The following is a 26179-nucleotide window of genomic DNA, read 5'->3' as shown; positions in this document are numbered from 1 at the left end:
ACTATAACATTTTGGGAACCACTGATGTAAAGAGATCAGTCAATAGAAATAAATTAATTAGGCCCCAATCTATGGATTTCACATGACTGGGGATGTCACCCAGGCCCAGCCAATCAGAATTTGTTTTTCCCCACGAAAGGGCTGTATTACAGACAGAAATACTCTCTTTCATCAGCTGTCCGAGTGCCTGGTCTCAGACGATCCCACAGGGGAAGAAGCCGGATGTGGAGGTCATGGGCTGGCGTGGTTATACGTGGTCTGCGTTTGTAAAGCCGGTTGGACGTACTGCCAAATTCTCTAAAACGACATTGGAGGCGGCAACAGCTCTGGTGGACAATTTTCTGGCAACAGCTCTGTTGGACATTCCTGCAGTCAGCATGCCAATTTCAAGCTCCCTCAACACTTGAGACATCTGTGGCATTGTGTTGTGTAACAAAACTGCACATTTTAGAGTGGCCTTTTATTGTCCTCAGCACAAGGTGCACCTGTGTAATGATCATGCTGTTTAATCAACTTCTTGACATGCCACACCTGATTATCTTGGCAAAGGAGAAATGCTCACCAACAGGGATGTAAAGACATTTGTACACAACATTTGAGAGAAATAAGCTTTTTGTGTGCATGAAACATTTCTCTAGTCTTTTATTTCAGCTCATGAAAATGGGACCAATGTTTTCCATGATGTGTTCATGTTTTGGTTCAGTGTAAATGAGCTATACAAGCAGGGATTGACAATCGATGAGACCAAAATAATAATTTTATAAACATTATTTGGTTGTACATGGTTTGCGTCTAACTTTCTCACTCATTATTTACGATTCATTAAGGATTATTTGTAATCATTGTAGCATCCACATTAATTAATGTAGAAGTGTTTAGAATCATATTCTAACCTCCTTGTCATTAGTCGTTCATTCGGCTAAACCTCTCTGTTGCTCAGGGGCCAAATAATATATATATATTTTTTTAATTTAACCTTTAATTTAACGAGGCAAGTCAGTTAAGAACAAATTCTTATTTACTATGATGGCCTAACCCGGCCAAAATCTCCCCTAACCCGGGCAATGCTGGACAAATTTTGCGCCGCTCTACGGGACTCCCGATCAAGGCCGCTTGTGATACCGCCTGGGTTTGTAATGATGCCTCTAGCACTGAGATGCAGTGCCTTAGACCGCTGCGCCACTCGGGAGGCCCTATGTATGAAGTGTCTCAGAGTAGGAGTGCTGATTTAGGATCAATTTAGCCTTTTAGATCAAAATGAACATGTTTTCATGGACAGGTGGGACCTGATCCTATATCAGCACTCCTCTGAAACACATGATACAGTCAGACCTGTGACCATATGTGTCTTATTGCTTTGTTGTTGTAGATTATAGGTTGTCCTCTTTTGTATTTTCAGTTCTACCTGCCTCCATGTCATTGACAGTGCCCCCAGATCCAACTGCCACCATGTCGCTGGAAGCGTCAACCCCAGCGCCAGACCTAGCCCCAGCACCAGACCTAGCCCCAGCACCAGACCTAGCCCCAGCACCAGACCTGGTCCCAGATCCAGCCCCAGACCTAGCTCCTGAATTAACCCCAGATTCAGCTCAAGCCCCAGAGCTAGCCTCAGATCCAGCCCCTACCCCAGCTCCTCCAGTCCCAGTCATGAACCCGGGGTGTAAGATCATGACCTTCCGGCCAACCATGGAGGAATTCAAGGACTTTGCCAAATACGTTGCCTACATGGAGACTCAAGGAGCACACCGTGCAGGCCTGGCAAAGGTACACACATACACACACTTTTCATATAAATGGCTTTCTGACCTATTAGAACTGACCTACTCTGAAAAAGTAGTCCTATTGTGTATATTTTGGGTGCTCTAGATTCTGACAGTTTTGTTTGAATTCAGCCATGCAATGTCACTGTAGCTCCACCTACTTTTGCCACATGTTTCTCGCTCTCTCTACCCCCTCCCCTCTCTTGCTCTGTCCCCTCTTTTACTCTTTCAATCTCATGCTCACATTCTCTCCGTCCCCCCTCCTCTTCTCGCAGGTGATTCCTCCTAAGGGCTGGAAGCCGCGGCAGTCGTACGACACCATCGAGGAGATGGTGATCCCTGCTCCCATCATGCAGGTGGTGACGGGCCAGTCGGGCCTCTTCACCCAGTACAACATCCAGAAGAAGTCCATGACCGTCGGGGAGTACCGTCAACTGGCCAACAGCAGAACGTAGGTCCTCACCTAGCTACCAGCCATTCTACACTCAGAGACACAGTCAAAACAGTGCAGAAGAGATACGGGCTGGGTGTGTACTGTCTTTTACTATGTACCGATATTGATGCACTGATCGGTTTGGGTTTTTACTTTACCTTCTATAACAGTATTTCAATGTTAGGTTTGCTAATAATATTATTCACAATACATTTCATTTGTAATTCCCTTTTTTATTACAGCTCTCAAAACTCTATTTTTATTTCTACAATAGAAACAACATATGTTTAGAATCAAGGCAGTTTAAATAGCAAGTGTTAAATGTGATACGCAACTCCGGCATGTGTAATGCCAGTTTTTGTAGTTTACTCCATTTGCTACTTTCAAGTTGTCTCCCTCTTCTTGCATGCTGCTTCCCACAACAAGCCCTGCCTCTCAAGGAAAGCAGTTCCCGTTCACTCTGCATTCTGCATGGTCAGACACAACAAGATGTTGTTGACAATGATGATGCTTTCAAAGCGTTCTGTAGTAACACTATTAGTTTGTGTATCTTGCTGTCTGCAAACAGCTAGTTTGTCTTTTCTTAGCAAGTTATGGCTAAAACTAAAAATAAATGTTTGCTGTTAATGCTAATTGCTAGTTAGCTGAACAGCTAGCTAGCTAAATGTAATCAGTTAAAGCAAACCTAGCTAGATAATACAGGCTGATATCAGTGCTAGTGTAGGTCTAGATCAGCGTGTTGTTTGTGCAACAGTGTCTTCTGAATCAGAGAGGAATAGGCGATTGGCATGAATTAGGAATAGGCATGAATATGTTAGCCAGCATTGATAGCTAGCTAGCTATCTGCACGAAGAAGTGGGATGTAACATCGTATAGGGTCCCCTGGGAAACACTGACCAACACTTGGGTTCCTACCCTGTCACAATAATTCCTATTTATTTGTTGTCATGTCAAACAACAATATATTCAAAGTGTTGCCCACTATATTTCAACTATTGAATTACAATAATCATTATACTTCCATGATTCCAACAGTACACCAATAAACAAGGCCTTGATTGTTTACCCATATCATGCAGCCCTATATGCCACAGTGTGGAAATAATAACAAAAGTGCAGAAATGGACAAATGCTTATAATAAATGTTGGATTGAACAGTATTAAACAATCAGAATGGAGAAATCCCACTTTGAAATCACTTATAATTCATGTGTTGCCACCCTAAAGTCATGAACAAAATTTAGGCACTGGGCAAATTTCCGGTCTGTTGAGCGCAAACTTGAATGTTGTGAAAATTCTGTGCAACGCTGTGAACATTGAGGGTGTACCCGCTTTAAGTTACAGTTTTAACAGTGGCCAAGTAGGCTACTGTGGCTATTTGATCATAATGTAGGCCTACCACAGTGGTCTACCATCAAAAACAAAATGCATTCCATAACATTTTTAACATGGAAGTAGCTGTTCTACCATTCAGTCTACAGCAGCAGCCAATGTGTCTTGTTCAATGTAGACCTACATTCCGTGAGACTTGCAGGGCTTGCAAAATAAATGTCGTTATTATTCCCATACCATTATTGCAGAGAATCAGAGAAATTATGCTACGCTCTACGTATTGTTCAATACCATCTCAAAATACAACACTGACCCTTTAAGACAAAGCTGTTTACCTGACTCGCTTTTCAAAGATGGCTCGAAATGCATACTTTTTGTGCTCTTGTAGGAAGAAACCACCCCCATTTGTTGACTATAAATTAACTATAGCTGTGGGCTAAAAACTCACTAACTAGCAAAGAATATGAACAAATGGGCACAAGTGGTACACATAGCTCTCGCTTTGATCTCAAAACCAGCACATCTGGTCAGTCCAGGCGGGCCTGAGTCGTGCCTGTCAATGCAATAGAATCCTACTCCAATGTGTTCTGTCCACAAGAAAATCTCTTGCACAGCTAGTTTTGCATACTAATTGCGTAGTTTGTTTCGGGTACATTACATTGAAAGTGGCGAATATTGCATTGACTCGATCACAGTTCTCACAGTAGAGTGAAACCTTAATAGTGTTAACCAAAGGGGAAAACTCAATAGAAAGTTGAGTGAAGTTCATTCGCGTGCTTCTCTGCGCGGGCTGATATTTCTTCTGCGCGGCAGGGCCGAGTGGAGCTGTGCGACCGCACTTAGGTTCGACAGAACATTTGGTTATGAACTACTCTTAAAACATATTCTTAGCTTTTTTTTGTTCTTCAAAAACAGTAAAATACTGTCAAAAATGTGAAAAACATTCCGATATGATATTTTGGCCATATCGCCCCAGCCCTAGAATAAAGACCGTATTCAGGTATATGTATTTTTTTTTTTCCTAGGTTGCATTAGCTAGCGCTAGTCATCTGTCCCTGCGCCAAAACGCTGGTATTTTTCATCTTATAGCGTGTCCTCCATCTTGTTTTTTAAATAGTGAGCCAACATGTTTTCAGTGCTTTTATTTCCATGACTGAACAAAACACATTTTGTCATACTCTCTCTTGTCTCTCTGCTGCAGACGTATAGTGAGCAATATGTTTGGAACATCAAATCTAAAAAGAACAGATCGCAGTATCGAATCACAATATATATAGACTCGTGAGAATCACAATACATATCGTATCGACACCTAAGTATTGTGATTATGTCATATTGTGAGGTCCCTGGCAATTCCCAGCCCTAATTGTAAACCTTTGCTTCATTCTTTAGATACGGTTATTATTGTAGTCATTAGATATTATCGGGTTGCTTTGCAAGAAAAATCAGTATTCACGCTACAGGTTTTACTGTCTTTACCTTCAGTGTCTATATCCAATGTCTTGACTAGTCGTGGGATGAAAGGCACTCTTAAATCTCCCGACTGTTACTGGGTCATGTTCATTAGGGCACACCATAGAAAAAAAGTGCTTCAATGTTTGTTTTTTATTGGAAGAAATTGAGATGGTATCTCTCTTTCAAAGCGTCTTTTTCCGTTTTTGTGCCTACTAAACACGGCCCTGTCCTCCTCTCTCTCAGGTACTGTACTCCCCGACACAAGGACTTTGACGACCTGGAGAGGAAATACTGGAAGAACCTCACCTTTGTTTCGCCCATCTACGGCGCCGACGTCAGCGGCTCCATCTACGACCCGGTAAGTCAGCCCCGGTGACACATACATGGGTTGTGTAGCAAAATGTTCTGCAGCAGGACAAGTAAATGAGCATTTCTTGTGGGACAAGTTTAGATGGTACCTGTCTGTTTTTTTGTTGTTGTTGAAAAGTTGACATTTCTATAGTTATTGTATAAAAGTTACTTAATAAACTTCTTTGGGATACGTTGAAGCAAGTTCCACTAGGTACCCTCAATTGTGTTGAATTCCTTACTTAATTACTACCAGAAATGAGCATTTGTGTGCCAATGGCCTAGGAGATCCATTCTGATTATTCCCCTGAATGGAAGTATTTGAACTGGGTGTATTTCAGCGATAAAGATGAACCGCTGGTATCTGTTCTCATTAGATCTGTGTATTTTATTTATTTAGTTTTTTTCCCCCCCAGACATTTATTTAGTTTTTCAATTGACAAAGGATGCCTTTTCATTTGAGGTGTTTTTGGGTGCATCCTTTTAGTTCTTTAGCCTTAATCCCATCTGGTGGTTAACATGTGTTATTACATGACCTTGAGAACTGCAATACAGTACAATGAACAAGATATTTCACCGGATTTATAAATGTGAAGTATCCTGTTGGCGTTTCCACCCACAATCAAATATGGTGATGAGAGAAATTGCGAAATTGATTTTGGCCTCCATTCTGCTAATTTTCATACAGTTTTTTTATGTTTCCAAAACTAGATTCTGTAACTGAGTGAACTGTGTTTTGTAGACTTTACCCTTTGCTAAAGTAAAAAAAAAAGGCATTGTTTTGGAGTGCAAGGGTAAATAGAGTTATTTCACAAGGCGTTCCCTAACGGAAATATGCAAATAAATGCCAGAACGCGCCATTAGATCTCACTAGCTCGTGCTTGACTCTGCTCACCTCCTTGTTCTGCCCTCTGATTAATTTGCTCCCAATGGAAACAACAGGCTCTGGTCTGTCTTGGGTTAGTTATACAAGTCTTTTGACTGCAATGGGAATCTACTTTATTCACTGGGTAAATACTAACTGAAGTACAACTGTAACAGGGCAACTCCATGTCTGTAGGCCTTGGATTGTTCAAGACATAATTATATAATTGTTTTCCTACCTTAAAAAACATGTTTAGACTGTAATCCACTTAGGGCTGACCCCAATTAGTCGACTGGTCGATTATTTGGTTGTTAGGCTGTTGGTCGACCGAGATTGTTTTAGTCAAGTGGTAACAAATATATGCAGTACAAAATATTGGACACACCTACACATTCCTGGATTTTTTTTGTTATTTTTACTATTTTCTTCATTGTAGAATATTAGTGAAGACATCAAAATGATGAAATAACACATATGGAATCATGTAGTAACCAAAAAAAAGTGTTAAACAAATCAAAATAGATTTTATATTTGAGATTCTTCAAAGTAGCCACCCTTTCCCTTTGATGACAGCTTTGCACACTCTTGGCATTCTCTCAACCAACTTCATGAGGTAGTCACCTGGAATGCATTTCAATTAATAGGTGTGTTCATTTGAGTAATTTATTTCCTTCTTAATGCGCCTGAGCCAATCAGTTGTGTTGTGACAAGGTAAGGGTGGTATACAGAAGATAGCCCTATTTGGTGAAAGACCAAGTCCATATTATGGCATATTAACAGCTCAGATAGGCAAAAAGAAACGACAGTCCATCATTACTTTAAGACATGAAGGTCAGTCAATCCAGAAAAGTTTCTTCAAGTGCAGTCGCAGAAACCATCAAGCACTATGATGAAACTGTCTCTCATGAGGACCGCCACAGGAAAGGAAGACCCAGAGTTACCTCTGCTGCAGAGGGTAAGTTCATTAGAGTTACCAGCCTCACATTGCAGCCCAAATAAATACTAACAGACACATCTCAACATCAACTGTTCAGAGGAGACTGCATGAATCATGCCTTCATGGTCGAATTGCCACTACTAAAATACACCAATAAGGAGAAGACTTGTTTGGGCCAATTAACATGAGCAATGGACATTAGACCGGTGGAATTATTTTGTCTGATGAGTCCAAATGTTCGATTTTTGGCCAAGAAAGAGAGTGACTGAATGCTGCATCGGATGACCTGGCCCCCACAATCACCCGACCTCAACCCAATTGAGATGGTTTGGGATGACTTGCACCGCAGAGTGAAGGAAAAGCAGCTAACACGTGCTCAGCATATGTGGGAACGCCTTCAAGACTGTTGGAAAAGCATTCCAGGTGAAGCTGGTTGAGAGAATGTCAAGAGAGTGCAAAGCTGTCAAGGCAAAGGGTGGCTACTTTGATTATTCCAGTCTTCATTTTCTCATTTGTCAGAGTGAACACATTGTTTGCAGAGTGCGCAACCTATGCCACACTTGTGAGAAACACGTTTTGGTTTATGTAATTCCATTTATTTTATTCCATTTACGGGTTCTGTCAATTTAGTTGTCTTTTTTCCATTGTCTTTTGTTTTGGAGCACTCCTGTCAATGTTGAGTAAGGACGCACACACATGGAAGTAAGCCTAAGCTTCTCAAAGTAATGTTTTCTTCACCTCAAGCAGCAAGCAAGAAAATTATGTTTTTACGTCTGAGAATTGCAATAGTTCTTCAATGTATTTGAAAAATCTTTCTAGATCTCTCTCCCTTTCGATTACCACTTGGTATGAAAGGGAAAAATGTAATGCTCTGATCCAGTGGAAACATCATAAAATAGGCTTCTTATCAGTGCTTGACATGGACTGAAATAGGTTCCGGTACTCATTCTGAGTGCTGGTACTGTTTATATTTAGGTACAGGAGCTCCACAATACTTTTGAGCTAATATTCTCCAAAGTGGAACAGGCGGTTAAGCAGTAGAACATTTGAGTTGCCTGTACTCTGCTCCGTTGAGCTCCTGTCCAAGTCAAGCACTGCTTCTTATCCCGTGTACAAATAGCCTACAGCTGTGTCTGTCCAGAATTAGCTGGCACTGGAAACTGAGGGCCCAGAATATTTTATACAGTGTTGCAAATTCGCTCATGCAAACTTTGGGCTGGAGCAAAGTTAATAGTTGATACAATGTTTCAAGTTTGTTGCAGACAGGTCATGTGTAGCCACTGTGATTGTTATGGGATATGTATTGTATAATTTTAATTTAGATTTGGATAGAATATTGATTAACCACATGACATTTTGAGATATGAACACTTTATTATAAATTAAATTGTTTTATGAAAATGTACATATGAAGGCCATAACTGGCACACAGATTGGTAGAAATGGTAAGATACATTTGGCATTCCAAATGAGAAAGTTTGCCGACTCCTCGTGTAGCCTATTACCGGCAACTTCAGGAGAGTAAAAGTAGAATCTGGAGAAGTCAGCAGGAACTGGAGGAGAATAGTTGGGCCAGGTGAGGTGTTTTTTTTCTTCTTCTGGTGTTCTAAATCTCTGGCGCCCTCTTGAGGCATCAAAACGTAAGCTTAAAGCATCAGGCAAGCTCAATGCACGTAGTTGATTTTATTAAAACACATAGGGTGTGTCTATAAATGGAAAAATACACGTTTAAAAATTTCAGGCAATCGATTGGTCGAAAGAGCAGACGACTTTCAGTCAAATAAGTTGTTTAGTTTGTCGGGGACAGCCCAAAAAAAAAAAATATTTTTACGGGTTTTTTTTTTAACCTTTTTATTTAATTAGGCAAGTCAGTTAAGAACACATTTTTATTTTCAATGACGGCCTAGGAACAGTGGGTTTAACTGCCTGTTCAGGGGCAGAACGGGGGCAAAATCCACTGTTACATTTCTGTTACATTGGTAAATATAACCAACATGCTTGAATCGGGTCACAGTGTTAAATGGATAGTTCACCCAAATTATAAAATCAAATATTTGAACATGAGGCGAAAATCAGAACCATTGACTTGCACAAATTTGTGCCACAAATGCTAAAAAGTGAGCACTTGGAACAGTGGCCGGGTAAACAAAACAAAAGCACGCATTGCTTTCATAACTTGTCCAGAAGACTGCTTACAGGCTGGGTAAGGAAACTGTCATTTTTGTTGTTGTTGTATTTGATTTGGGTGAACTAACCCTTTTAACCTCCCCTTTTTTGTGTCTGTGTTTCCAGGAGATCGGTGAGTGGAACATCGGCCACCTGAACACGCTGCTGGACATGGTGGAGCAGGAGTGTGGCATCGTGATCGAGGGGGTGAACACGCCCTACCTGTACTTTGGCATGTGGAAGACCACCTTCGCCTGGCACACAGAGGACATGGATCTCTACAGTATCAACTACCTCCACTTTGGAGAGCCCAAGTCATGGTCAGTGGCTGTATTAGTGGTTTATTTCTCCATTCTTTGCATCTCTCTCGCTCTCTGTGTGTGTTACTTGTAGGTCAATAAAATGTGTGTTTTTCTGTGAATATGAGTGTCTCTGTGTCCTACAAGCAATTTGATTGTCCAGGCCCAACCATCCCATCACTCTTCGCTCGGGTTGCAGGTAGCAGTAGTGACCTTTTCGTTACTGGCCCAACGCCGCTCTAACCGCTAGGCTACCTGCCACCCGTGCGACAGCTCTTTGCTTCAGTTGCATCCGCATCAAAAAATGGCAAGCCAAAATTGTTCCTTGATTTCAGGATCTGGGCAGGCTTTGGCAGTTGCTTCTCAAGCATCTGTCATTCTTATACGTGTGTCAAATTTAACATGAGTCCCTGTTTGTGAGTTAAGGAGATTGGTCATACATGCATTTGTGTACTTAAACAGATGGCCACTGGAGGACACTCTAGACTTACAAAAGTTTCTAAGGAGCCAGGTGGGTTCTGTAGTATAAAGCATCTTCAATATGAGCAACATATTCACTCAAATTTGGTACTGTGTGTGTGTGTGTGTGTGTGTGTGTGTGTGTGTGTGTGTGTGTGTGTGTGTGTGTGTGTGTGTGTGTGTGTGTGTCATTGTCCATGAACACTTATGGGAGATTCTGGAGCGGCGCCTGAGCCAGCGTTTTCCATCAACAAAACACAGAATGATGGAATTTCTAGTGGAAGAATGGTGTCGCATCCCTCCAATAGAATTGTAGGCCAAAGTGCATTGAAGCTGTTTTGGCTCGAGGGCGGCCCAACGCCCTATTAAGACACTTTTATGTCGGCGTTTCCTTTATTTTGGCAGTTAACTGTAAGTCTATAAAATCTAGGTGTGTGTTTTTTTTTCTGTGAAGATGAGTGTGTCTGTGTCCAACAAACAGTGAAATTGTCCCGGCCCGACCATCCCACCACTCGTCGCTAGGTAGCAGTAGCGCTCTTCGAACACCACTCTTGCTCCTTCCTTCCCTCCTTCCTTCCTTCCTTCCGTCCCTCCCCTCTTCCCATCATTTTCTAATTCCTCCTCTTGTAATACGACCACCCGTCGAGACTCACTATTCCCAAAGGCCTCACTTGGCATCCAATTCGATTTCCTAGCGTTTATGGCTCTCCCAACACAAGTCACATGAAGAGCCTCTATTTGCCGACACATCTCCATCACTTTCGCGGCCATTTCACGTCAAGCGAATGGGGGGGAACCAACACGACTGCGTAGGCCCTATAGTATCACACACTCAAGGGGTTCATTCCAAATGGCAACCTAATCCCTATATAGTGCACTAGTTTTGACCAGAGACCTATGGGGGGAATAGGGTGCCATTTGGGACGGGCCCAAAGACATACAGCCACTCCCGGCTAAACGAGTTGCACGGCGGCAAGGTAATGACGGTAGACGATAAGGGTATCGACAGAACGCTATTGGAGGGCGATGCTTCGTCACAGCAACGGTAACGGAGGTGACCTCACTGGGCGACCTTGGTAGGGGCAATCGGGTGTCAGCGCCCGGCGCAGTCCCCGTCATCTGTAAGCTGTGTCTGCAAGGTGAGAGCATGTTTTTCTCTCTCCTTCAATCTCTCTCCAGGGTCTCGCTGGGTGACTAATACTGGCTCCGCCATCAGAGAAGGATCGATCTCCTCCTCGTCCGTTTCTCCTCTGTTATTTTAACCTTTCATCCCTTCATTTTAGTCTACCTTTCTTGCTAGGGATGTATTGACTGAAGCCTAGCTGGGTTATGTTTTTGACCATAGAATGGCAGTTTTTTTCCCCTTTATTTATTGGATACAAGTCTGCAAATATGACTTGAATATGACTGTAGTGATACACATGATAAAACATTTACCCTCAAGGAGTTTGCATTTTGCCCATCTCCCATTAACAAGAAAAGACCCCAGCATGAACAGGCTTGATTTCTGAAAGACAGAAATTGTTTTGTGGTAGATATCCTATACTTACGGTATATCGCTGGCACTGTCGTTTGAATGGGGTACCTCAGACTAGGAGAAATTGCCATTTATAATGTGTGGGTGACGAGGTTTTCATGGTGGCATTAGAAAAAGGGGCTCTGAACTAGAGCTGCAGGTCCCCAACAGAGATCATTCCCGGCATGGTCAGCACTGTTCATGCTGCGGTTGGGAGCGGACTGACAACTTTGGGAAGGAAAAATATTTTTGTTGTCAAGCAGATTATTTGGAAACTGTCATATTTCTGCTTTGTATGCGTTAGCCTACATATTGTGTTAAAAGCACATCTTTGTCGCATACACACTCTGAAATCGCTGCTTTAATTAGCCTACCTCTCCTCTCCTAGTTTGGCGTGCACGATCAAGTGTTCCTAGGACCTATATGTGGGTCTCAATGAAATGGAGTAGGCTACCTAATGCATGGGCGGAGAATCACATGGCAGTTATCTCTCCAAGGAAATTTAATCAAATCAAATTGAATTTGTCACATGCGCCGAATACAAAAAGTAGATCTTATCGTGCGATGCTTACTTTACAAGCCCTTAACCAACAATGCAGTTCAAGAAATAGAGTTAAGAAAATATTTACAAAAAAAAAAAACGAAAGTAAAAAAGAAAATAAAGGTAACACAATATAATAACAATCACAACACTACTGTATATACAGGGGGTACCGGTTAGTTGAGGTAATTTGTAGGGGTAAAGTGACTATGCATAGATAATCAACAGCATTAGCAGCAGTGTAAAAACAATGTAAATAGTCCGGGTGGCCATTTGATTAATTGTTCAGCAGTCTTATGGCTTGGGGGTAGAAGCTGTTAAGGAGCCTTTTGGGCCCAGACTTGGCACTCACCACTCTGGTAGCAGAGAGATCAATCTATAACTTGGGTGACTGGAGTCTTTGAGACTTTTGACACCGCCTAGTGTATAGGTCCTGGATGGCAGGAAGCTTGGCTCTAGTGATGTACTGGGCCGTACGCAATACCCTCTTAGAGCCTTATGGTCGGATGCCGAGCAGTTACCATACCAGGCGGTGAGTAATCGCTGTCCTGATATCTAGAAGCTCTTTTTGGTCGAAAGACACAGTGGCAGAAACATTATGTATAAAATAATTTACAAATAACATGAAAAAATACACACAATAGCGCAATTCGTTAGGGGATCGTAAACTGGCAGCCATCTACCCCTGCGCCATTATTCATTATACCATGGACAGCGAGCATTGCGCGTTTTCATTTTCAATGAATATTGATTACTCATTTATTTGTCTCTGCCTGCAAAGGCTATATCCTATATGTGGCTCGTTTCAGGAACTATGCGTATTTCACGTGTCACTACTTCACAGGATAGCCATTTGAATGTCAACCACACTGCACACTGCCCTAACCCATCTGGACAAGAGGAATACCTATGTGAGAATGCTGTTCATCGACTACAGCTCGGCATTCAACACCATAGTACCCTCCAAGCTCGTCATCAAGCTCGAGACCCTGGGTCTCGACCCCGCCCTGTGCAACTGGGTACTGGACTTCCTGACGGGCCGCCCCCAGGTGGTGAGGGTAGGCAACAACATCTCCTCCCCGCTGATCCTCAACACTGGGGCCCCACAAGGGTGCGTTCTGAGCCCCCTCCTGTACTCCCTGTTCCCCCCCGACTGCGTGGCCATGCACGCCTCCAACTCAATCATCAAGTTTGCGGACGACACAACAGTGGTAGGCTTGATTACCAACAACGACGAGACGGCCTACAGGGAGGAGGTGAGGGCCCTCGGAGTGTGGTGTCAGGAAAATAACCTCACACTCAACGTCAACAAAACTAAGGAGATGATTGTGGACTTCAGGAAACAGCAGAGGGAACACCCCCCCATCCACATCGATGGAACAGTAGTGGAGAGGGTAGCAAGTTTTAAGTTCCTCGGCATACACATCACAGACAAACTGAATTGGTCCACTCACACAGACAGCATCGTGAGGAAGGCGCAGCAGCGCCTCTTCAACCTCAGGAGGCTGAAGAAATTCGGCTTGTCACCAAAAGCACTCACAAACTTCTACAGATGCACAATCGAGAGCATCCTGGCGGGCTGTATCACCGCCTGGTATGGCAACTGCACCGCCCTCAACCGTAAGGCTCTCCAGAGGGTAGTGAGGTCTGCACAACGCATCACCGGGGGCAAACTACCTGCCCTCCAGGACACCTACACCACCCGATGCTACAGGAAGGCCATAAAGATCATCAAGGACATCAACCACCCGAGCCACTGCCTGTTCACCCCGCTGTCATCCAGAAGGCGAGGTCAGTACAGGTGCATCAAAGCTGGGACCGAGAGACTGAAAAACAGCTTCTATCTCAAGGCCATCAGACTGTTAAACAGCCACCACTAACATTGAGTGGCTACTGCCAACACACTGTCAATGACACTGACTCTACTCCAGCCACTTTAATAATGGGAATTGATGGGAAATGATGTAAATATATCACTAGCCACTTTAAACAATGCTACCTTATATAATGTTACTTACCCTACATTATTCATCTCATATGCATACGTAGATACTGTACTCTATATCATCGACTGCATCCTTATGTAACACATGTATCACTAGCCACTTTAACTATGCCACTTGGTTTACATACTCATCTCATATGTATATACTGTACTCGATATCATCTACTGTATCTTGCCTATGCTGCTCTGTACCATCACTCATTCATATATCCTTATGTACATATTCCTTATCCCCTTACACTGTGTATAAGACAGTAGTTTTTTTGGAATTGTTAGTTAGATTACTTGTTCGTTATTACTGCATTGTCGGAACTAGAAGCACAAGCATTTCGCTACACTCGCATTAACATCTGCTAACCATGTGTATGTGACAAATAAAATTTGATTTGATTTTGATTTGAATGTAAACGTTTTATTTATCTATCAAAATGTTTTTGGGGCCAAAATGCTTCCTGGAACATGTGAACTTTCATGTGACTTAATAACAAACGTGTATGCCATCTGTAAATACGAATAAAATTGTTAAATTATGAGCTTAGTTGGTTTAGCCCCGGAAAAAGCGAGCAACCTTCCCACTAGCCATGATTGGTTGAGATAATGAGTGGGCTGGACATGCCGAGAGATGAGTTTTGATTTGTCTGCCATGTAGCACACTTCGGTCTATAATATGAGCTGGTCAGTGTGTTTAAGTAATCCTTTCTGATGATGCTTTTTTGAAAGATATCACAGAGTAGAACTGCATAAGTGTTGCTTCCACTTTCTGGAGGACTGAGATTTGAAATCACTGGAATTTGAGTCTGATAGCTAAGGACACAATTCTGGTATTTGATTGCATCCGTGAGAGAGGGAAAAGCGTCCATCCTTTTTCACGGGTAAGCTAGCTACATTTTCAGATATTACACATTTCTAATTTTGTGCATCAATTTTTATTTCTTGTTATTGTACTGTAAGCTAGCTAGCTAATGTTAGCTGGCTAGATAGCTAACTTTTAAGTGTATGGTCTGTGTAGTAATATTATTCATATCTCAGAGCCATTTGCGTTGCTAGTTATTAGCCTAATGTTAGCTAGCTAACATTGAACCTGGTCGGTTATCTACCTGCAGATTCATGCAGGGTAGTAACGTTGTGAGTTGTGATTATGGTTCACTGTTTAGCTAGCTAGCTACATGTCTAAACAAAAGACTCCACTTTGCAAGTAACTATTTTAAAAGAATGTTCATGATGTTACTGCGACAACTGTCGATCGACCTAGCAGGTAAATTAGCTCTGGCTATCTACTCCGATTTTAGAGCAGCTCTCTGGCTGGCAAGTGAACTGTGTCACATACGCCTAAAATAACATTGCGGGACTGTGGTTGGGTTCTGGAACCAGTTCTTGTGGTAGCGTGTGGGAGTCGGACGGACGTCGGACCTCTGCTCTGAACAGAATATTTGCTGAGCCTCATATTTGCTGAATGCTCATTACTGCCCAGGCAGACCTTTTCTGCTTCTCACTCTTCCTCCTTCACTCTTGCTCTCTTTCACTCCTTTGCGCTCTCACGCTCAATTTCTTGCTCTCTCTCTTTCTGTTTTTGATTCTCTTGCTTTCTCTCTCTCTATCTTTTTGATTCTCTCTCTCTCTCTCTCACCTTCCCATTCTTCACTCACTTGGAGGTCCCCGGCTCTTTGTCTGTGCAACTCAGAGGGAAGGGCTTAGTTTTTCTTTATTTTCTGTCCCCTCACCTCCCTACCTGCCCGGGCTTGGAGCGTACCACTCAATACCAGCATCACTGTGTGTGTGTGTGTGTGTGTGTGTGTGACATTTTGTCAGCCGCCTTTTGGAACATGTACATTTTCTTTTTTTAAAGTCGAATGAATCCATTTCATTTACACCGTCACGATAAATCCATTATTTATTTTAGGCATGTTTAAAGAAACCTTTTATGATGAAAATGTATTTCAGAAGAACAGAATAGGAGTTGGCCTACTGTATGTTATATGGCTATGCGCCATGGCATAGGCTGTAGGCTTGTTCATTTTGCAGACAAGATATGCTTATTAGTCAAATGCCATTATTTTATGTTATGATTTTATAGTAAGAAGAATATAATGAACTTTGCTGAATAAAATAGAAAGGATATTTGTCACGTTCAGAGCGAGTGCGCATATGAAGTGGCTATGTTATAGACACGTCCTATGTGTTTTGATCAAATCACCCATATGCTCTGAGCTTGTCTGATGCTTTATGAGCTCTTTTTGATGAAATAATTAAAACACACAAATGACTAGAGGGAGTTCAACCACAATTGATTTGTGCCGGTCTCAGACTGCACTGTGGAGAAGAGGGGGAGAAAAATGGCAGTGAGTGACTGTGTGACTAGCATCTCTCTCTCGCACGGCGGTGAGATATTTTGTAGGTAATATGTCAGCCTATTAATTTTGATTGATATATTTTTTTCTCTCCCTAATACTAGGCTATTCAAAATCAAATACAAATTCACTGTAATTGTAGGCCAACTCTAAGCCGTCCTGCACAGTCAATGCACCAACAGCATCACCTACGTCTATATTTTCTCTACCAGACTCATGCATATAAAGTTTTGGTCGTAACATAAGGTAACCAGTCCAACCAGTATGCATAATAATACAGTCCACAATCAAGGGCGATTTACTAGAAATTGTTTAATTTTGGAGTACATACTAGACCAATTATGTACCAAAGACATCTGAAATCTTTTTGGACTTGGGCTCCTATAAATGGGCTATGCGTATGCATAAGCTCTAATATGCATATGGGTGTTTTGAATGAACCTTAGAAAGCACTGTCCATTTCGTTATGTTTGGCTTTGAAACAACATCCACAATGTCCATGTTTCCCCACTCAGTTTCAACCTGTCGTTGAACTTCTTTCTTCAAATTGATCATCACAGTGAGGCGCGTTTTAAAAGCATGATACTGTTTTGATGATGTGTTTGATGTGATTTTTAGATTGCATTTGCATTGATATCAGAGTGGTTAGTGGGGCAAAAGAGCCCTGAGTGCCAGGCCATTAGTGACCTGATGGTCGTTTAGCGAGTTGGGTACAACCAACACATGTCCAGAGTGCATAAGAGGAGATTACCGTGACTCAACGCTCATCTGGAATTTGACTGCGGTTGTGACTCATGGCTCATGTTTGTGTGCCTGTGTGTGTACCTGAGCCCCCTCCTGCACCTCCACTCTATCCCACCACCCTCCTCTTTTCCTTTTTGTCTCAGTGTGGTTCCTATTCGTCTCAATGCTTCTCTCATTGCTTTAGCTCTCCCCCTTAGGGTTGGTCTTGGGTTGTGCAACGAGGTGTTTGTGTGTGTGTGTCTCAGCGAGCGTATGGTGGCTACACAGACCTGGAGTGTACCAATCAATACGTGTGTGTGTGTGTGAATATTTTGAATGCGTGTTTCTCCATGTCCTGCATCCCCATCCCTGCAGTGGGATGTCATTAGAAGCAGCAGCTCAGTCAGTCTGTGTCCCAGCCCTGCTCCATCAAGAGGCATGTTCACAATAAATATAGTGTTTCGAGAGCACATTCCCCATGCTCAATGTGCATAAGGTAGAAGGTTCAAAACAAACAAACGGCATCAATAAGTAGAAACGACGGTCACAATGCATCATAAACATTACCTCCTAATTACGACTAATGTTCCATTAGAGCAGTAGCGTGATGGCTATCTATAAAACCCGTCCTTTACACTCTCTCTTTATCTGCTAGTGAACTGCTTTCATTTTTTAGAATAAAGCCTTTACAAAGCCCGTATGCCTGGGCACAAAAACAGAGAGGTGGTGTCCAAAATGGTACCCTATTCGGTACACTACTTTTGATCAAAGCCCTGGTCAAAAGTAGTGCCCTACATAGGAAATAAGGTGTGATTTGGGAGGACACAACCAGAGCCTCTCTATAGTATAATAGAGAGGGGTTGTCATGCTTCAGTAGCACCTCTTGATCCACTCTCTAGTCTCCCCTCCTAGCAACCCTCTCAACCATCTGAAGATATCTTTTCCTCCTCCCCTCTTCTTCTCCTCCTCCTTTTGCCTCCCCATCATCTCCCTCTTCTTACATATGCCCCTGTGAGGAAAAGCAATATTTCCTTGTCACTCTTTAAAAGTAAATTTACTCACATGGATGCACCCCTCAACTCTGTTTAACTGTGAATGTGCACTGCACGTGTGCAAATACACCACACACACACACACACACACACACACAGTATATGTTTTACTATCCTTGTGGGGACCTAAAATAGATTTCCAGTCAAAGTCCTATGTACACTAAACCTTAAGTTAACCCTAACCCTCAACCTAAAGAAAAACTAGCCTTTGTCCTGGGAAATGTCCCCACGAGAGAGAACTTTCCTTGTTTTACTATTTCTGGTACCCACAAGGATAGTAATACACACACACGCACTCACACTCTATCCTCCTTCTCTTTTTGAAATTGAATAATTTTCACTTTTTGGGTAATTACAGTATGTTAAACTGTGTGCACGGAGCTGTTTGCCTAACCCCCCTGTGCAGCCACTGTGAAATTAACTCCATTCCCCTCCAACTCTGCTCCCATCAAAGTCATATCCCCCCCCCCCGAAGATCTGCTGTCAGATGCTTTAACGATTGGCTGGCTGTTTGCGAAGCATCGAGCAGAGAGAGTAAGGAAAACTGCTAAAGAAAATGAATGTTAGGGTTGGGTGAAACAGACTTTAAAACGGAGCAAGAGCCCATTATTAATTAATTGTTCGCTTCTTGTTGTACTTTTATTGGGTAGTAGACGCCGTTTTTGTGTCTTCAGGTAGGAAAGAGATGAGAGTTCACTTTAAGAGACGTCAGTTTCTACAGTCTTGTTACAATGTAAGTGTTTCATGAACAAAGATTGGATTGTGAATAGTTCTAGTCGCCGAATCAATGATATTGTGGTCATCCCAGATTCATGCTGATCATTTCAGTAGCCTGGTCCCAGACCTGTTTGTATTGTCTTGCCAACTCCTATGGTCGTTGTCACGGCATTTGGTAACATAGAATAGCACAAACGGATCTGGGCCCAGGCTATCATTTCAGTTGTGTAGTTTAACATAGATATGAGAACATTATTTGGCGTTAACGCAGCACAAGTGGCGCCCCAGTCAGCAAAAGACGTTGAAAAGAAAACAACCACAAATATGTCTTTTCAACGTCCTTTTTGTCCATAGGGATAGGAGGGATGGCCTTATCATACAGTGCATTCTGAAAGTATTCAGACCCCTTCACCTTTTACACATTTTGTTACGTTATAGCCTTATCCAAAAATAGATTAAATAAATGTTTTTCCTCATCAATCTACACAATCTACACATAATGACAAAGCGAAAAACAGGTTTTTTGAATATTTTTCAAATGTATTAAAAATTAAAAACAGATTATTTACATAAGTAATTCAGACCCTCTGCTCTGAGACTTGAAATTTAGCTCAGTTGCATCCTGTTTCCATTGGTCATCCTTGAGATGTTTATACATCTTGGAGTCCACCTGTGGTAAATTCAATTGATTGGACATGATTTGGAAAGGCACACGCCTGTCTATAAAAGGTTCCACAGTTGGCAGTGTATGTCAGAGCAGAAACCATGCCATGAGGTCGAAGGAATTGTCCGTTGAGCTCAGAGACAGGATTGTGTCAAGGCACAGATCTGGGAAAGGGTACCAGCATTGAAGGTCCCCAAGAACACAGGGGCGTCTTCATTCTTAATTGGAAGAAGTTTGGAACCACCTCTTCCTAGAGCTACCCTCCCTGGCCAAACTGAGCAATTGGGGGAGAAGAGCCTTGGTCAGGGAGGTGACCAAGAACACGATCTCTGTGGAGATGGGACAACCATCTCTGCAGCACTCCAGGCCTTTATGGTAGAGTGGCCAGACGGAAGCCTCTCCTTAGTAAAAGGCACATGACAGCCTGCTTGGAGTTTTGCCAAAAGGCACCTAAAGGACTCCGACCATGAGAAACAAGATTCTCTGGTCTGATGAAACCAAGATTGAACTCTTTGGCCTGAATGCCAAGTGTCATGTCTGGAGGAAACCATGCACCATCCCTACGGTGAAGCATGGTGGTGGCAGCATCATGCTGTGGGGATGTTTTTCAGTGGCAGGACTGGGAGACTAGTCAGGGTTGAGGGAAAGATGAACGGAGCATTGTACAGAGAGATCCTTGATGACAACCTGCTCCAGAGCGCTCTGGACCTCAGACTGATGACTAAGGTTGACCTTCCAACAGGACACCGACCTGAAGCACACAGCCAAGACAACACAGGAGTGGCTTCCGGACAAGCGTCAACTTCCTTGAGTGGCCCAGCCAGAGCCCGGACTGAACCCAATCGAACATCTCTGGAGAGACCTGAAAATAGCTGTGCAGCAACGCTCCCCATCCAACCTAACAGAGCATGAGAGGATCTGCAGAGAAGAATGGGAGAAACTACCCACATACAGATGTGCCAAGCTTGTAGCGTCATACCCAAGAAGACTCTAGGCTGTAATTGCTGCCAAAGGTGATTCAACAAAGTAGAGTAAAGGGTTTAAAATCTTATGTAAATTTGCCAACATTTCTTTAAAAAAATATATATATTTGTCGTTGTGGCGTATTGTGTGTAGGATAATATTTTTTTAAACAATTTTAGAATAAGGCTAGGCATGGCAAAATGTGGAATAAGTGAAGGGATCTGAATACTTTCTGAATGCACTGTATCTCTGCTCCAAATGTCTCTACTCTAATCTTAACCCATCTGCTCTGCCATTCCCTTATGGATATGAATACCCGAATCAAGACTCAAACAACCATGTCTTCTGGCTGTTACCAATACAGACCTTTTTTTATAATGACCTTTGGATATTGATTGGGTTTCCTTGATGAAAGAGTTTTCCTGATGAAAAAACGAACCCAATAGATGTAAGAGAGTTTGGATGTATTGGAATTAAAGTTTCAGTAGTTTCAACACACACACACACACACCAAGTAGCTCTCTCTGCTTTTTGCGACAGGGCTGGCTGAGAAAAGAGACATCAAATTAGTATCGACCGTCTGTGGCACTTCATGCACAAAATCAAATTTGCTGCTACTAATGTCCTCTTGAGTTGTTAGCAGGCGGGGCAGCAACAGGCCTCCTGGTTGGCTATCTGGCAGGCATTCTGAATCCTTTTTAGAAGACCTAGGCAGGTGACTTTCCCAAAGTCATAAAGATTGTCTTTAGCACTAGATCATCTTGGTAGGCAATTGACGAACGATCATCTCTTTATGCTAAAATCCCTTTTTTTTTTTTTTTTTTTTTTTTTTTTTTTGAAACCCAGACGAGTAGAGGATAGAGTGAGAATATGACTACTCATGTCTGTTGAACCACAATGTCTATGTGTGCTTTATTGACAAAGATCTTGATTCTTCATAGAAATGCAAGGTGGTGGATTGTGCCTCAGTGTATTTAAGCCCGTGTGTTGCAGATCAATTGGTTTAGCTGTGTAGATCAGCAAGACCTAGGTTGTAATCCTTAGATATCAAAACCCAGATTAATTTAATAGCCGTGAGCAACAATAGTGAACACTGATGTACTGTGATTGATTTAGAGTTTATTCTACAGGATATTGATTTTGTCTTTTGAACGTGCTTTGATGACTTTGGTTCCCTTGGTAACCCAGTTGAATGCATTCGTGGTTTCGGTTCAAATTACAAATGTCGCTTTCAAAATTCTATTTGCCCTTACCCATATCCTCCCAATTCTTAGCCATTCACAAGAATCCCTCAATAGGATAAGGTTCAATCTTATTCATCGTGATCCCCCCCAAAAAAGGGGGGGTTCCCAAAATCAGTCTTCCAAACCTGATGTAAAAGGCTAAACTGATCCCGTGTCAGCACTCGTACTCAGACAGGCTTCATGCATATAGACCATGGTCAACATGACAAAATAGCATTTTGACACTAGGCTAATAAAGCTGTCAGTTGACCCCCGCTACTAGTTTGTCGTCTACACACCCGCCTCCCTGTCCATGTGTGTTTTAGTATAAACATAAAAATATGACTCGTTTCTCCTCTGTAGCGAGGAGAGGAGGCGTGGGTTTGAAGAAGACAGCCCGTTGAGCGGATGTGTTTTATACCACGTGGTGTTACATCTCAATTAGATCGGCACGTTCGGTTTGTGCTCCTGCATCTCCTGTGGCGTGTGAAGGACAGAGCAGTGGATGTAGGGGTTTTATCATGTTTTAATGAATTTCCGTCTGTGTGTGTGTGTGTGGGGGGGGGGTTGGTTGGTTGGTCGTAGGCCTACATGTTCCCACTAGGGATTTGAAATCATTCCACTATTCGAATAGTATGATGATTTTTTTTGTTGTTGTCAGATATCCAGATAGTCAAAATACATGTGGATTTGAACCTGAATACCGCTGAGCGAGAGGCTGGCGCTCTACTGCTGCAGCTGCTGAGGGGCTGGTGAGATGGGAGCGAGCAGACGAGGTGAAGAGAGAGCTGCAGTACTCAAGGCAACTAGGCTACAGGCAACACTAGCGCGCTTGTGGCAGCCACAATGTTATTTAGCATCCCGTATAACGGTGCCTGTCTTGACTGGAGTAACCTAGAGCAGATAGCGCTTTCTACCCCCATTCAGATAAAATAACAGCCTACCTGTTGGTTGCTCGTTGTAGCCTACTCCTTTTTAATTCTGTAACTTCATTCCGTCTTGCGTTCCGTTAGTGAACTCTCACTCCACTTACTACACATTGAGCCTCTTTGCTGCTTTGGTTGGCCAACATGAACAACAAGCTACAGCACTTGGAGGCTACGACACTCAAAAAAGTTTGATTTGTTAAATTCATATTTAGAAATGTTGTGGTATATCCTTGTATGTAGCAATGTCACATGGATATTTTTATGTCATTTTAGAAAAGCATTTTCAGGGTTAAAATAGGCCTATTTTTTGGGGGGGGGGCACAAATGAAGACTCACCAAATGCTAACATCTGTTCAGATATATATCAACTTTGCCCCAATTTCACTAGAGCACTCGCACTTGACTAATCCCCCCCCCCACACACACACACAGACCAGTCGAACACTTACCTACAAGCTTTTCCTCAAACTGTCAAATATTCCCCCACGCAGCTCCTGACTCCTCTCCTCAACAGTAGTAGTAGTAGCAGCAGCAGCGAAAACATCATCTCATCTCACTGCTGAAGAGAAAGGGAAAAGTTCACAGACCTTTCATTTACTCTGTGTTCTTTGTTTGTTTATTTCGGTCGGGCGCTGGCAAGGAGACATGCCGCTGCCATGACAACAGTGGTCCAGGGAGGATGTAATAGAGGTAGATGTGATGATTGCCTGATTAGATGTTTGAAGGAAGGGCTCATCTGTGCACACACACTCGCACAATACACACACACACACACACACACCTGACAAAGGCGTGTGTTAGTTAGAGAATGTGAGAATTCCCAGGGGGTGCCAGCAAGGTTTTCTTTTGATTCCCGTGAAGAGACACACACACGACTTATTAGCATTGTAATATTGACATCAACACCATTATCTCAGAAACCCTAGGCTCACTCCAATTTGCATAGTGCACCAACAGATCCACAGATGATGCAATCTCTATTGCACTCCACACTGCCCTTTCCCACCTCGACAAAAGGAACACCTTTGTGAGAATGCTGTTCATTGACTACAGCTCAGAGTTCAACACCATAGTGCCTCAAAGCTCATCACTAAGCTAAAGACCCTGGCACTAAACAACTCCCTCTGTAACTGGATCCTGGACTTCCTGATGGGCCGCCCCCAGGTGGTAATGGTAGGTAACAACACATCTGCCATGCTGATCCTCAACACGGAGGCCCCTCAGGGGTGTGTACTCAGTTCTCTCCTGTACTCCCTGTTCACACACGACTGCACAGCCAGGCATGATTCCAACACCATCATTGAGTTTGCCAATGATACAACAGTGGTAGGCCTGATTACCGACAAGGATGAGACAGCCTATAGGGAGGAGGTTAGAGACCTGACCGTGTGGTGCAACAATCTCCACGTGATCAAGACAGAGGAGATGATTGTGGACTACAGGAAAAGGAGGATCGAGCACGCCTCCATTCTCATCGACGGGGCTGTAGTGAAGCAGGTTGAGAGCTTCAAGTTCCTTGGCATCCACATCACCAACAAACTAACATGGTCCAAGCACACCAAGACAGTTGTGTAGAGGGCACGACTAAACCTATTCCCCCTCAAAATGTTCTACAGCTGCACCATCGAGAGCATCCTGACGGGTTGCATCACTGCCTGGTATGGCAACTGTTCGGCCTCCGACCGCAAGGCACTACAGAGGGTTGTGCGCACGGCCCAGTACATCACCGGGGCCAAGCTTCCTGCCGTCCAGGGACTCTATACCAGGCGGTGTCAGAGTAAGGCCCTAAAAATGGTCAAAGACTCCAGGCACCCTAGTCATAGACTGTTCTCTCTGCTACCGGAGCACCAAGTCTAGGTCCAAGAGTCTTCTAAACAGCTTCTACCCCCAAGCCATAAGACTCCTGAACAGCTAATCTAATCCCCCCCCCAATCTGCTGCTACTCTCTATTATCTATGCATAGCCACTTTAATAACTCTACCTACATGTACATAATTACCTCAACACCGGTGCCCCTGCACATTGACACATTGACTCTCTACCGGCACCCCCTGTATATTGCTCCGCTATTGTTATTTACTGCTGCTCTTTTAATTATTTGTTATTCTTATCTCATACTTTTGGGGGGAATTTTTTTCTTAAAGCTGCATTTTTGGTTAAGGGCTTGTAAGTAAGTATTTCACTGTGAAGTCCACCGGGTGGCAGTCTAACACAGCTGCGTCTCGCCGTATACTCCAGTAGATGTCTTTCTATTCCGATCACATAAACAGGGCTTTGGCCAGAGGGAGGGTGAGGCGCTAGTTTTGCTTTCCCTAAACTGGAGGAAATAATTGTGATAATGATGGTGGTACTAACAAGAGCAATTAAAGCGCCGAGTCTCTTAATGCTGACGGAGAGAGATTTGGCCTCTCTTCTTCTCTTGTTTTCTGATGATTTCATTTGAAACGGGGGAATGGAGCACTACAAAGACCACTACAAACTCCTCAGTCATTTGATTTCTCCAAGATGGTTTTGATGAATTCCCTTTTTTAATGTTTTGGAGTGTTAGCCGAGTTAAGTGTGTTTTGTGTGTGTTCGCACATGTGTAATGAGGACTTTGACAAGAGAACTAAGCATAATAAGCGGAGTATTCTCACTGGGGATAGCAGACTTATGTCTTTGGAGAGCGAGAAGTGTATATGGCTGTGTAAAGTGGAGGTGAACTACTCTGTCTGTGTGTGCGAAAAAGAGGTATAGCATTGTCCATTTCCTCTCCTAAAGACTGTAAAAAAGAGGAGGAGATGGAGTTCCCTTCATTTCGCGCCATCTTCACTCTTCTTCTCTCCCCGCCACCCACCTCGTGTTCTCTTTTCTTCCTCTTCCATTCAGGTACGCCGTCCCGCCTGAGCACGGCAAGAGGCTGGAGAGACTGGCGCAAGGTAAGACTACTCCAGATCCTGACGCACACATACACACACTGAGACAGACAGCCTTGGTTCATGTTAAACAAATATCCACCCGATAGTGACTATAGAGTGGCCTGTTAACTGTCTTGCCTCTCCATCAACTGCTGTTTAAAAAGGCCTTCAAAAAAGGCCGACGACGCAGAGAGTGCGGCCTTTCTCTTCACATTTCTCGCTCCTTCTTCCCAGGAAAGAAAATGCACTATAGACACCTATGCCCTTTTGTTGTGGCTGTGAACAACGCTAAAAACGACCAGTTCAGTTGTGCTATGAATGGGTAAGAACGTGGTGGAGTATTGACGGTAGGGCTTTTGCACAATAGTTGTATAATCGTGTAACAGACCATTATGGACAATAACTGTGAACTAAAGACCATAATCGTCTTAATACCTATATTTTGTATATTCAAAAGTAGTAGAAAATGTATTTTCAAGTAGATCTAGTTCACCCAATAGCAGTTTCAAACTTTTTACATAAGTATGTTTAAAGGTGGTAGTCATTT

The 26179-nt window shown here is 43.0% G+C and overlaps 1 protein-coding gene across 3 annotated transcripts in view; it reads left to right on the top strand.

Annotated features, from left to right (window-relative positions):
* LOC112250624 (lysine-specific demethylase 4B-like) overlaps positions 1-26179 on the top strand; it is a 91415-nt gene that overhangs the window by 8947 nt on the left and 56289 nt on the right. For 2 of the 3 annotated variants that reach the window (XM_042321952.1, XM_042321951.1), the window contains exons 2-6: positions 1400-1764; positions 2036-2211; positions 5224-5338; positions 9423-9616; positions 25604-25653. In XM_042321952.1, the coding sequence (XP_042177886.1) occupies positions 1414-1764; positions 2036-2211; positions 5224-5338; positions 9423-9616; positions 25604-25653 (886 nt within the window). In that variant the 5' untranslated portion in view covers positions 1400-1413. The remainder of the gene's footprint in view (positions 1-1399; positions 1765-2035; positions 2212-5223; positions 5339-9422; positions 9617-25603; positions 25654-26179) is intronic. The other variant, XM_042321953.1, reaches the window with a different exon arrangement.

The sequence above is a fragment of the Oncorhynchus tshawytscha genome, linkage group LG05 (assembly GCF_018296145.1).
Source record: "Oncorhynchus tshawytscha isolate Ot180627B linkage group LG05, Otsh_v2.0, whole genome shotgun sequence".
NCBI classification, from domain to species: Eukaryota; Metazoa; Chordata; class Actinopteri; order Salmoniformes; family Salmonidae; genus Oncorhynchus; species Oncorhynchus tshawytscha.
This window is presented reverse-complemented; position numbering and strand designations above follow the sequence as displayed.